Source organism: Ambystoma mexicanum, chromosome 1q (genome assembly GCF_040938575.1).
Source record: "Ambystoma mexicanum isolate Mex_15411 chromosome 1q, UKY_AmexF1_1, whole genome shotgun sequence".
Lineage (NCBI taxonomy): Eukaryota > Metazoa > Chordata > Amphibia > Caudata > Ambystomatidae > Ambystoma > Ambystoma mexicanum.
Genome location: NC_090922.1, coordinates 1,028,307,395 through 1,028,319,938, shown reverse-complemented (window position 1 = coordinate 1,028,319,938; position 12,544 = coordinate 1,028,307,395). Strand labels below are relative to the sequence as shown.

At 45.5% G+C, this 12,544-nt stretch overlaps 1 protein-coding gene across 2 annotated transcripts in view; it reads right to left on the bottom strand.

The window, feature by feature from the left end:
• MCOLN3 (mucolipin TRP cation channel 3) overlaps positions 1–12,544 on the bottom strand; it is a 939,415-nt gene that overhangs the window by 288,526 nt on the left and 638,345 nt on the right. For both annotated transcript variants that reach the window (XM_069641701.1, XM_069641700.1), the window contains exons 8-9: positions 2,512–2,624; positions 2,258–2,407 (exon numbers count right to left, since the gene is read on the bottom strand). In XM_069641701.1, coding sequence (XP_069497802.1) covers positions 2,258–2,407; positions 2,512–2,624 — 263 coding nt within the window. The remainder of the gene's footprint in view (positions 1–2,257; positions 2,408–2,511; positions 2,625–12,544) is intronic.

The following is a 12,544-nucleotide window of genomic DNA, read 5'->3' as shown; positions in this document are numbered from 1 at the left end:
AGATACCTCTATTTACACTGTGTAACTAATTGTAGCATATTTTAGATCCAAAAAGCATCCACCACTATGCTGAAGAGACACAGGTTTACCTGAAGGTCACCCAATTCAATGACATAACTGACAATGCCTCTCTCATATTAGCCTGAATGCCAATGACCATCTGAAACTCAGCCCAGTGAAGGCAGTTAACCTTCCTTGGAGGCTTCATACGCCTAAACACTGGGGGACACATATGCAACTCAAAGGCTTATCCCAGCAACTCAGCCCCAGTTTAAAGATATGTTGCTTCCCCAATGACTGTGGCCGAACCTTCAAACACCTCACAAAAAAAAAGGCACAGAGCTGCACCTTCGCACCAGCCAGGTAGCTTCATGCTTGGTCCACGGCTTCCACTGTTGAACACAGGTGTCAGCTGGCTTTGGGGCAGGCATCATGGAGGGCCCCTTCACCCTGGAATGGAATCTGGAACATACCACCCAAATCCAATATACAGAAAAGTCTCCCAAAACCACGGAACATGATGACACCCATGATAAACGTGGTTTTAGGACAGTGTGAACACTGGACGTGGATGTCAATGGGTTTTGAAGCTAGGTGCAGCATATGAATGGTGGGGCAGGGACTGGATAGCCACAATATAAAGATGAAGAAAACAGGAGGCACCAGGAATGCACAAAAAGCAGCAACAGATACAGGCAGGGGCTAAGACCAGGAAAGGCAGGAGGAAAAGGGCAACCGGCAAGAAGAAGAAGCAGGGAATAAACGAACAGGGTCACCTCTACAGGAGAGAGTGGGATAGGTTGTGAAGCACTGTGATGATATATGGCATGTTATTTACACATACTGGCATTGGAAGGAGGCTCTGACTCGGTTGCCGCAACGGGCCAAACAAGCTGTATTGCGTATATGAGGAACCTCACATGCACATATGAGCCAACATGGTGGCCTCCATGAGGGAAACCCCCAAAGCATTGGGAGCCACACCCGCAGAAGATCAGAGTGTGGGACGATGGTGCGACCCTGGCGCCATTGTCAGTATACCTGCCATCGGCCCCACAATGGGCGGTGCTTGTGAAGCATGGGAACTGTGACACCTGGTTCCAGCTTTCACTCAACCACAAACTCAGGCCCTTCATCCCTACCTCAGATTCAGACCTGTCTTTGAAACCACTGTGCTACCCCTGCGTCATCACAAGACCAAATAAATGCAACCACACACTCAAGTAACTTCACAGGTTACCTTCCCAAGTTAGCATCACCTATAAAGCAGTGATGTCCAAGACACCCTTACTAGTGGGGAAACTCACAATTTCAGGAGGCCAGCACAACCATTTGCGACCATGCCCCCTAAAGGTCTATGCACAAAAGCCACATTCAGGAGGCTGTCTCCAGTATGTAAATTTGTAGGAGAGCTGCCTTGAAGGACGCAGGAAAAGTGTGGCAGAGTGCAGCAGGTAAGTGGGGGAGGTGGATTGCATGCAGGGGAAGGGGTCCATGCAACAGAAGTGGGTTGAGGGGGGGATCCGGGAGCTGGGAGAGTACCGGTAACAAAAGGCTGACCTTGTGGATGCAACCTTTGTGACTGGAACAAAGTCATCTGCCTCAGGCACACAGAATAAAAAAATATACACTTGAGATATCCTGACCTGGATCATTACATGAAGGAACTATAGTGGTGTTGATCTCTGAGTTATAAAGTGCCAGAATATACTCCCAGGAGGGACCAAAGTCTATCAACGTTTTGGTGCATCTTTACAACATAAAGCACATTATACCCATTGAAATTGGATACTGCTAGTTAAAGAGACTGCTACTGGATATCATCTGTGCCTACTGACCCTTATAAGGACTGTCCATAACCATCCTTAAAAAATGCTCCACTGCAGATTAAATGAGAAATGCTGCCTATCCACTCAGTACGATTGCATTATTATATTGATGGATAACACATCCAACTATTTCTGTTAGAGGGATGACTGAATCCATTATCCAGCCTACAGTGCAGTAGATTGTGAGGGTAAACCGAGTACAGGGTCCATGTTTTCTTAAGTGCAAATGGGTGTGCAGGTCATACTTGTAAACGAAAAGAAACAGACTTCAAACATGTTTCGATGTCTTAAACGTCATGATATAATAGTCATGTTTTACTGGAGTTCAAAATCCGATCATTTGGAATGGATGCACGTTAAATTCATACCATTCCCCTTTGTCCTCTTGTTGTAATATTCTGACTCATGGAATGGATACACCTACTCACCTTAACTTGTATTTCCATCTTTAGAATCGAACCAATTATTGTTAAAACATCACTGACAATAATTAGGATATACCATCCATTGACAAACTCCATCCGATCATCCCAGGACACCTTGCTCTTGTAATGGTGTTCGAAGAAATTCACAAAATCCTTAACATATGGAAGAAGAGTTGCATGTCAGTCGGGCACACTGTATTCAGGAAGATCAAAGGTTATTTTTATGTTATAGTAAAATCATGCATGTGTTTACCCACCCTCTGTAGAGAAATGCCTTTAACCACTGATCGGGTGCACAGGATCAGCGAGGCCAGGCACACCAGCATCACAAAGGCATCGAAGATCATCATGTAGTGAGTATTCTTCTGGACTTTAAAAAAAAAAAAGCAACATATAATACAAAGGTCAAGGCTGCAACTATCTTGGAAATCAATGCAAGTAAAAATAACTTGCGATTGTTTTATTTAGTCCACTCACAGCTTGCGAGGTTCCTAAACCATGAACATATACGCGGTGGCTTGAGACTGAGAAACTGATACAATGCGAAAATAGTATATTTCTCAAAAGGCTCACAGATCCTACAGATATTTGCAACTGATGCTGCTCAGATCATTGTATGCAGCTCATAAACTAGAGTCAGCGGTTTATAAAAGGAGCAGTCACCCAAACAGACCATTCGTGAGATATGATCGTTTAAATAAAACACAAGGTTATTACTGCATGCATTTATCATAACAAGCCGTATTGCTTCATTTGCACTCAACAGATTAAAAAAAGAACGTCAGAGTCTTGGCAACGGAGCACAGCAACTTTGAGCAACAGGTTGCACCCAGATCCCTGCAGAAGGAAATTAACATACTGAGTTATCTACAAAGTATATCTGCCCAGAATGAACATTTGGACACTAACATTCCATTTCATTAAAGCACACAGAGTGGGTAGATCAAAAGCACAAACTGCTCCTAGGTTTTATGCTATCAGTAAGAGTCAAGGATGGCATTCTCTCATGGATATATCTGCTCCAAAACTTTGGCCATGTCCCCACCCTCTCCACACTTATGCTGTGCAGCCACTGGGGAATGGAATTGGATTTTGTATGCTGTCATTCAGATTTAGAAAGTATGAGGTTTGATAAGACAGACCTTTAGCTGAAATTTAGCTTGTTTATATGACGTTTCTTTTTCACTGATTTATGTTTCATCAATGGTCTACGAGCTGTTGGAAGCTGACTTTTGGGCGATGTAAATGCTCTGAGACACAATACAGAATCTGGATGTATGAGGGCACAATTTGGGACTGCGGCTATGCATTCTGCGAGTCTTAGTCAATGTACCAAAGTATTCACAATCCCAACGAATATTTATGACACCATTCTGCCAACAGATTTTTTAAAAATAAATTAGGAACACGCCTTTACAGCTTAAACACACTCTGGTATTCTTCTCGTTATTACAACCCTCTGCATTGTTCACTTGGCCTTCTGGGGTCTGGGGCTTCAATACCTCCAACTCTCTCTTCCTAAATATCTTCCCTCTCGAGCTCTTCGCTCATCCGCCTCCAAGTCCCTCAGGGTCAGTAGCTTCTCCAAGCAACAAGTTGGCGATAGATCTCTTTCTTTGGCTGGGGCCTCCCTCTGGAACAGCCTCCTTGCCTCCCTAAAACTTGGGGAGAACCATCTCTGGTTTGGGAAGCACCTCAAGACCTTCCTCTTTGCTTCTGCTTTCTCTCCTCCTCTCCCCTGCTGAACTCCTGACAGAAACTGCACTAGTCACCTGGCTACCTTCTGATCTCGGGCCCAGGTCACCTCCCCCACCAGCTGCACACCTGCATTGCTTCCCTCGCAACCTCTGCACTTAGGGGCTGTTTCTGTATTCCTACAGTCCCCACCAGCTCCTCACACTTGATGTCTGCACTTACTCCTGCGCTTGACATTAGCTGGCTGCACTTTTACCTATTGCTTTTATTTATTTTATGTATTTTTTACTGCCCCTTCCTCCTTACCATTTCCCCCTCCCCTGCACTTGCGTGATCTCAGTGACACATGGCCTAGTAAGATCACTTGTCTTTGTCTTCCCTTTGTGCCCCTCCTTTGCCTCGTCGCCCCTTGAAACACTTGTGTATAGGCGCGTTATGAATGATATATCATATTTAAGGATTTCAATCGGACATCACACGCCTTTGTCTCAGCCTAATATGTAACGCACAACTGAGATGCCTTTCTCTTTATTTTATGCGAATTCAATTTGAGATGGTACACAACTCGTCTCACACCCCCTTTTTAAAATACCCTGGGTCACAATGGACCATGAACCAGACTTGTTGGTGAAAATGCAATATTTTATTTACTTAAAGATTCAAAGGAAATCATACAATTTTAATATGGGGCAGCAATCACCAATGGGGTGATAATTACAATGAAAATGGAAGCAATGCACTTGGTTAACCTTCTCCTAGAACACATACAAAGCACAAGTGAATAGGAGCACTTTTTGAATTAGGATAGATAGCACCCAAGGTAAGGTTTCCCCCTGCAACGTTCCCTTAACCCACAATTATTCATATTCTGAGTGGATAGAAAGAAGCAACAGGTACAAAGGGCAGAACACAGAATCAAAATCCGACCTTCCCTCACAGAATGAGAGGCAAAAACGGATTTTAAACCCTCTGCAAAGGCATGAAATGACACTCGGAAATAGACAAAAAAATAATTAATGTGCGGTTAAATGTGTGAGGCAAATATGATTTCTCCCAACAACAGGAATGCAGAAACACTAGCAATCACAATGCAATGGATCAACAAGAAGCATACAATTCAAAAATGAGTGGAAAGTTAGAATATGCTGCAGCCGAATTACACGTTGGAAAGTTAAAATGACCCAAACGTTTCTTTATAAAAACGGGTTAAATACTGAAAATCGCAATGCGGTTTTTGGTCTACGGGACAGATGTATATCACAGGGACAATATCAAAGTGAAAGAATGGTGGTAGCTGAAGATTTGGATAAGATTTTCGGGGTGGAATGGGGTTCAGTTTAAGAAAAAATATAGAAGTTAAAATAAAAATCTTGGTTTTACAAGAAAGGCAAATGTTAATTAAACTAAATTATCTAGACTATATTGTTAAAGAGGAACACAGTAAGCTCCAAAATTGATTCGCAAGGTCAACCTTATCACCACAGTGGAAATTCGTTTGATTACTCAAAATATAACTAAGGGCTTAGGATTTACACCAGACAGAAATGAAAAGAGAGATGGCGCTAGCACTTAGAAATCAAGGACAGGGTGCACAGAGAATTGTAACAGTTTTAACAAGTTACCAGGATATAAATAGGATTGCTTAGAGAGTGTAATACAGACAAAAGGGTCAATATGGGGAGACTGTGTTTCTCTGAAATGAGGAGATACTCACATTCTACACTTGGGTCCGGAATTTTGGAACAGCCAACTGGCTCTGATCACCACACGGCTGGCACGGCTTACAGCAAACAGCTGGGCAATTCTGGTCACCGGATGGCAAGTGCAGCTGGGCAATTAGGGTTACTGGATGGCAGGGTGACAGCGGGCAAGCAGTTAGTGGGCAGCAAGCTGGTCTGATTTAAGGATGCAAAAGGTACCACAGCATTTCCCTTTTTTAATGGGATTATAGTGGGTTTGTCTGGATCAATGGCCTTGCTGGGACAGGATCAGCAATGCTTTGGCTTTGCTGGAGTAGGGTCAGCAATGCTTTGGCCTTGTAGTGAAATCTGGAATCAGCAAGGTGAATGGAGCAGATCAGGAACGCAGCCGCAGAAAATTCAGGAGAAACAGGGCCTCATTACACGGACAGCGGTAAGGGTTTACCGGTACCGGTAAGGGCACCGGTACCGGTAAACCCTTACCTCCTTACTACGAGGTCCCTTTGCGGGTTGGTACTTTAACGCCTGCTGTTTAGCAGGTGTTAAAAAGCAACCCGCAAAGGCACCAGGGTGCTAATTACGGTACCGCAATTTGCGGCACCGTAATTAGCGCCTTCCCCATTCCCATTATGCCCTATGGGGCAAAAATGGAAATGGGGAAGGGCAATGGGGGAAGGGGGAATTACCGCCCCACCAACCTTGGAATAGGCGGTGCCGGTATTTTACAGGCATGGACTGCTAATAGCACCTTGGTCCTCAGCCTACCGTGTAATGAGGCCCTGTGTGTAGAGTCCTATCAGGGATAATGCATAGTGACATCATAGACTATATGGGGGGGGCAGGCTTAGCTAAGCACTCCTCTAAACGACTGGATAGGACAATCAATGTTGGTTACCTGCTCTAGGAGGTAACTCAGTTTATGAGGTTGCATGTTATGAGATGAAAATACTTCCCACAGACCTTTTTGCCAAAAATCAACCTGAACATAATTTACACATTTGTACAGCTGTTGCATTTTAACCAATTACATAGGCAGATTACATATTTTGTGTAGAGCATAGCCTTCCAATCCTCCAGTTTGAGAGACATTGGGCCTCATTACGAGATTTGCGGTAAAAACCAAACCTTACCGGCATGGAGGAAATACAGCGTCCGAGTAGCACTGACGCCACTAACAGTGGCCGATTACGAGAACGTGTGCACGTGCGTAGCGCCTTGCCGGTATTTTCTGTACCGGCATGCTGTAAATTACCCTAATACCCCCGTTAGCGGCATCATGCAAAGCGCTGACACCTCCTCTGCCTTTGTCCACCACTAAATACCGAGCCCGGTAATACCGGAGCCGGAAGTAACGTCATCGCGCCGGAACGGGAAATGCAACGGCGGCCATCTTGAAAAACACAATCCATTGCAATCCTCGAGACACAGGACGTGGATCCATACACCATCAGTCACATCTACAACTATATCACCAGCACTATCCCCAAGGCCATAAAAAAGGTGCATCCCGCCAGCGAAAGGTCTGCTTCTCGGAGGACGAGTTAAGCATGCTGGCAGACACTCTGGCCGAGAATGCAGAAGTGCTCTTTGCCTCAGACCTCAGGCGACCCGCCCAGCTGAGAAAAAAAGAAGTATGGGAGGAAGTGACCCAAAAGGTCAGTGCAGTCGGCACCACCCCCCGCACCGTCAAGGATGTTAAAAAAAGGTGGGATGACCTGCGCCTCCGTGTGCGCAATATCCTCTCTGCAAATAGGAGCCAGGGTCTGGCTACAGGCGGCGGGTTCAACTCCCCGATAAAACTCACCAGATGGGAAGAAACCTGTGCCAGCACCATTGGCATAGAGGCCATAGAGGGAGTGGGGGACATGGAGAGTGGAGTGCCGTCATCGGCTGATGGAGGTGAATATCCACATAAACCACTGGAATGCAAAGTATGATGATGGGGCACAAATGTGACAGTGACATGAGCCAATGCATGGGCCATCACACACACATGGACACATCCCTGTCTAGATGCTGTCCCCAGCACCGTCACATCTACATGCATGCAGCATACCAATGCCATACCTGAGACACACCCCACAAACAGCGAAACGGCATGTGTCACACAGCACACAGTTCACAACACAAAGGCATGTCACACAGCATACACCACCTTACACATGTGTGAACCAGACGTATGCCTGAATAACCCCCCCCATATAGCAAGCAACCTGTATGTCACAACTCCAAGACAGCATATCATCAAAAGTATTCCACTGCACTAATACCAATGTATGCATGATGCATGTACAACCATCACTGATGCCGTCCCTCTCTCGGTCCCCTACAGGCTCAGATTCCGACAGCGATGTTCAGGACACAGCTGCAGAGGCCACGACTCCATCTAAGAAGGCCAGGGGCAGGGAAGACAGCAACAGGCCTTCTACGTCTAAGGACCCATCCAAGCAACATCATCCACCGACGGCAAAGCGACACAGGATGGCAAGGCACAGGGGCTGCAAAGGACAGCTGCAATACCAATAGTGGCAATACCAAAAAGTGAGGTATGTGTCCCTGAGGACGACAACCTGTCAACGGAAGTTGTAGGCACACCCAGCCCCGGCCAAACACCCGAGCACATCCCAATGAGCATACCCAATAGCACCACGCTCGACCAGTCTGGTACAGAGGCAATACCAGAGGCCTGGAGCCCCACAGAGGACACACATGCATTGGGCCCCTTGCTAGATGTCCCATCCACCTCCACAGGGGACAGGGTGTGGCGAATGGCACAGAAGGAGAGGTGCCAGCAGGAGCTGACAGGGCTTGTGAAACAGTACGTTTCAGATGGTGACCTGACAAGGAAGGAGGCCCGTGAGAACACTGCAGCCATGAAAGGGGCCATTGAGTCTAGCACCATACGCATATGTGAGGAGCTGTCGGCAGTGAGGCAGGCCCTGGCCAAGTTTGCCAATGCCTTGGAGGCTCAGCGTCCTGCCCCGATAGTCGAGCATGCGGGCACAGGGTCATCGCCCAGCTCCACCCAGTGTGGAGGGAGTTTTGGGTGGAGAAGAGGGGAGAGGGTGTGTGTGTGTGAGGTGGAGGGTTAAAGCACTTTGTTCATAATACCTGTTCAATACACCCGTTGTGTATCAAAAAAAAATCACATGACTGAACAATGCTTATTGTGTATGTGTGCTTTATTGGTTACAGTGCAGTGTCCATGTACCCACACACCCAGTGGCCAGAGTCCCACATCCATGGCACCATCTGCATACATGTGTCTTAGAAATATTGCCCTATCACTGGCTGGCACACAGCACGTCCCTCCTGTGTATCGCCACCTGGCTGATGTGCCCCACACGACCTGCTGAGGCAGCGAAAACGTGCCCTGTACAGTGCGGCCCCTATGCAGCTTTCAGTACTGGTCATGCATGCCCAATACTTAGATATTAATTTGCTCTCAGCACCCACATAATTGAAGCGTTCAGTTTAGCTGACATCCGTTGACCTAGCCCTCCTGGGGTACAATTCTACACGACAGACCAAAAAAAGCTCTTCAATGATCGAGGGTAAAAATGAAAATATCACATTTCTGCCACTTACAAAGCAATACAAATATATTAGAGACAGCAGCGGTTCGACCATAAGGGGATGTGGAGGAGTGTCCAACATCCATTACATGGGCACGAAGAAGCTGAGCTCTGAAAGCTGTGGCGTCTCAGTTGCATTGTGGTGAGTCTAAGCACCCTGCATTTTAGGGAAAGGGACAGCAACATGTCTGTAGGCAGACACATACTTGTGCATGCCTATTTACCTATTTATTTACACACGTGTATGGGGAGGATGTGTGCGGTAGCACCTGGAGCGTCCCAAGTGCAGGGTGGGATTACCACAATAACTGATCTCAGGCCCAAATAATCGGACCGACTCATAGAATATGGAAAATACGACTTTATTAGACAAACCAGACAACTGAGAGATAAGCAACGTACACAAACGATTATAAAACTACAAAGTAAACTAGGGATAATGCGGACAAGAATGGAAGACATAGGTGAAATCTTTAAAGAATTCTATCAAACCCTTTACTCATCAGTTAACCCATCAGGACAGGAGCAGGAAGAATATATGAAAACAATAACAAACCCTCAGATATCGAGAGAGGGGTGGATGCTCTTGGATGAAGAAATAAAGATATAAGTAGTAAAAAAAGCAATTTTAGACTTACCCCTGAATAAAGCGCCGGGTCCAGACAGGTTCACCGCAATTTTTTGGTATAGGACGATTTTACAGACAAAAAATGGTTGCAATGACCAAAAGTTCTAAAAATGCTACCACAAAAGGTTCGAACCTTTGGTGGTAGCATTGTAAAAAAAAAAAGGGGTGCTGCGGGGGTGTCCCCTGCATCGCCCCACTTATTATTCTTCATGATATAGTGAGCAGGGGTTGCGGGGGACACCCCCGCAGCCTTCCGTTAAAAAAAAACCAGCGTGAAGATGAAGGTAAGCGGGGTTTGTTTATGTTGGGGGTGTGGGTGGGGGTGTCCTGAGGGTGTGGGTGGGGGGGTGTTATGGGTGTGTTGTGTATGTGGGTGTGAGTATGTATGTGTGTTCGCATGCAAAAGGTGCAAACCTTTGGTAGTTCGCACCTTTCTCATGTGAACGTTCCGGCCGCAGTAAATTCAGCCGCGGTCAGATCACTGCAAATCCAATTTTTTATAGGAAGTCTAGTGAATATTGGCACCAATCCTGACAAAACTATTTTACTCGTTCAAAGACAAAGGAAACATTACCCCGTCAATGAACGAGGCAAAGGTATTCGTTTTTCATAAACAAGGGAAATGCATGACCCTTCCGGGATCATATCAACCGATCGCCAAAATCTTCATCTATAGTTTTGCATCGAGATTAATTAAGTCAAACAGACTTATGCACTTGCTCCCCAAATTAATAGATCAAGATCAATCAGGTTTTATCCCCACATGGCAGGCCCATGATAACACACAAAGAATAATTCAGTTACTGGAGAAAGTTGGGGTGACCCAAATCCCGGCAATTTTGCTCTCGTTGGATGCTGAGAAAGCGTTCGACAGGGGAGAATGGTCTCTCCTATTCCACATCTTGAAATACACAGGGTTCGGGGAGCCGTATATCAAAATGGTCCAAGCTAATTACAACACCCCGGGAATCCGCATAGCCATGAATGGGATTGCATGGATAGAGTGACATTAGAACGGGGAAGGAAACAAGGATGCCCCCTGTCCCTGGTGCTTTATGCAGTTTACCTCTACTAATTAGTATTCGGGACGCTGAAGTGTATAGAAATGGCAGGAATGTCACAAGTAGCAGCATATGCAGACGATATGATGATGGTATGGACAGACCCTGAGCGAACACTCCCAGTGCTTATGCAGGAACTGGAGGAGTATCGTGCAATTTCGGGCTTCAATATCAACAGAAATGAGAAATTCTGGTGCTAGCGGGAGACCACACGGCGCTACATCGGCTGGCCATTTCCTTACAATTAAAGGTAGCAGACAAAGGGGTCACGTATCTAGGAATAACCCTCACAAAATGGGTTGAGCTACTATATGGAGCTCACTACGTGCATATTGTGGCAAGAATAAAACAAGACCTAGAGAGGTGGAAAAACAAACTACATAGGCATCCGAATCTTAAGATAAGTGATGGGGTTGGGACTGGAAGTGTGGGACGGGGTAATTAAAAAAGGGGTACCAATGGTAGAGCCAGCTCTTTTTAGATCCTTGTTTGGGGACCCTGACTTTCGCCCGGGTATGGAAAAGGGAGCATACAAGAAATGGGAGGTAGCCGGATGTACTAAGATCTGCGATATATATTTCAGGATCAAACAATGAGATCATTCGAGGAGTGTAAAATGTTACTGGGCCTGACAGCAAAGGAAGGATTTAGATATGAACAATTGAAACATTTGTTGAATACCCCAGACATAAAATTGGCAGCGACAAGAGCACCAACACCTTTTGAATCCTATACAATGACACATTCAGGGGCAAAGAAACTTGTCTCAGACTTGTATAAATTCATAAATATGCAAGACGAGGAAATTCAATGGAACTACATGAAGAAATGGGAAAAAACATTAGGGGAAACAATTTCTAGGAAGCAGTGGGAATATCTCTGGGTGGCTATCCCAAAGTTAATGCGAGCCATACAAGTTTGAGAAATGTGGATAAAAATTCTCGTTCAATGCAACTATACCCCAGAGAGGCTACACGCATGTTCCCACAAGTGTCACCTCTATGTTGGAGGGGATGAAAACTGGAAGCATTTATGGTGGGAATGACTGGCAATACAACACTTTTGGGATGAGGTGAAAAACCAAATGTATAGTATGTTCCAGCGGCTGGGTCAGGTGGGAGAAAGAGTGTGGTATGTGGCACCCCTGAACGAAAGGAATGACGAAAACACAGAGGGTTTCATGTCTTTTCTAATTATAGCCTGGCTAGTGATAGTGCAAAAATGGAAACAGCAAACCCCACCCACCATCTATGACTGGTTGCAGAAGGTCTTTCATATCAATGAAATGGATCACCTATAAGATCCAGGGAAATCAAGAGAATTACAAGAAAGACTAGGGGTCGGTACTGTCCTTCCTACAAAGTGACTACATGGTACAATGGTGACCACATAAGAATAGAATTCTAGACTTAGTCAGATCCTGAATCTCAAGAAACAGGATGGGAGAAATGTTACTTTTGGCGGGGGGAGCAGTAATGAGAGGGGGAGTTGGTTTGTTGGGAAATTGTTGATGATGTATCATAATGGAAAACTAATAAAAATATGTTTAAAAAATGGTTTTATTAAGTTTATTATCAGTTCAATAAAAAAGGGAACCCTGGCGAGCAGAACAAATCACAGCTCACACACTC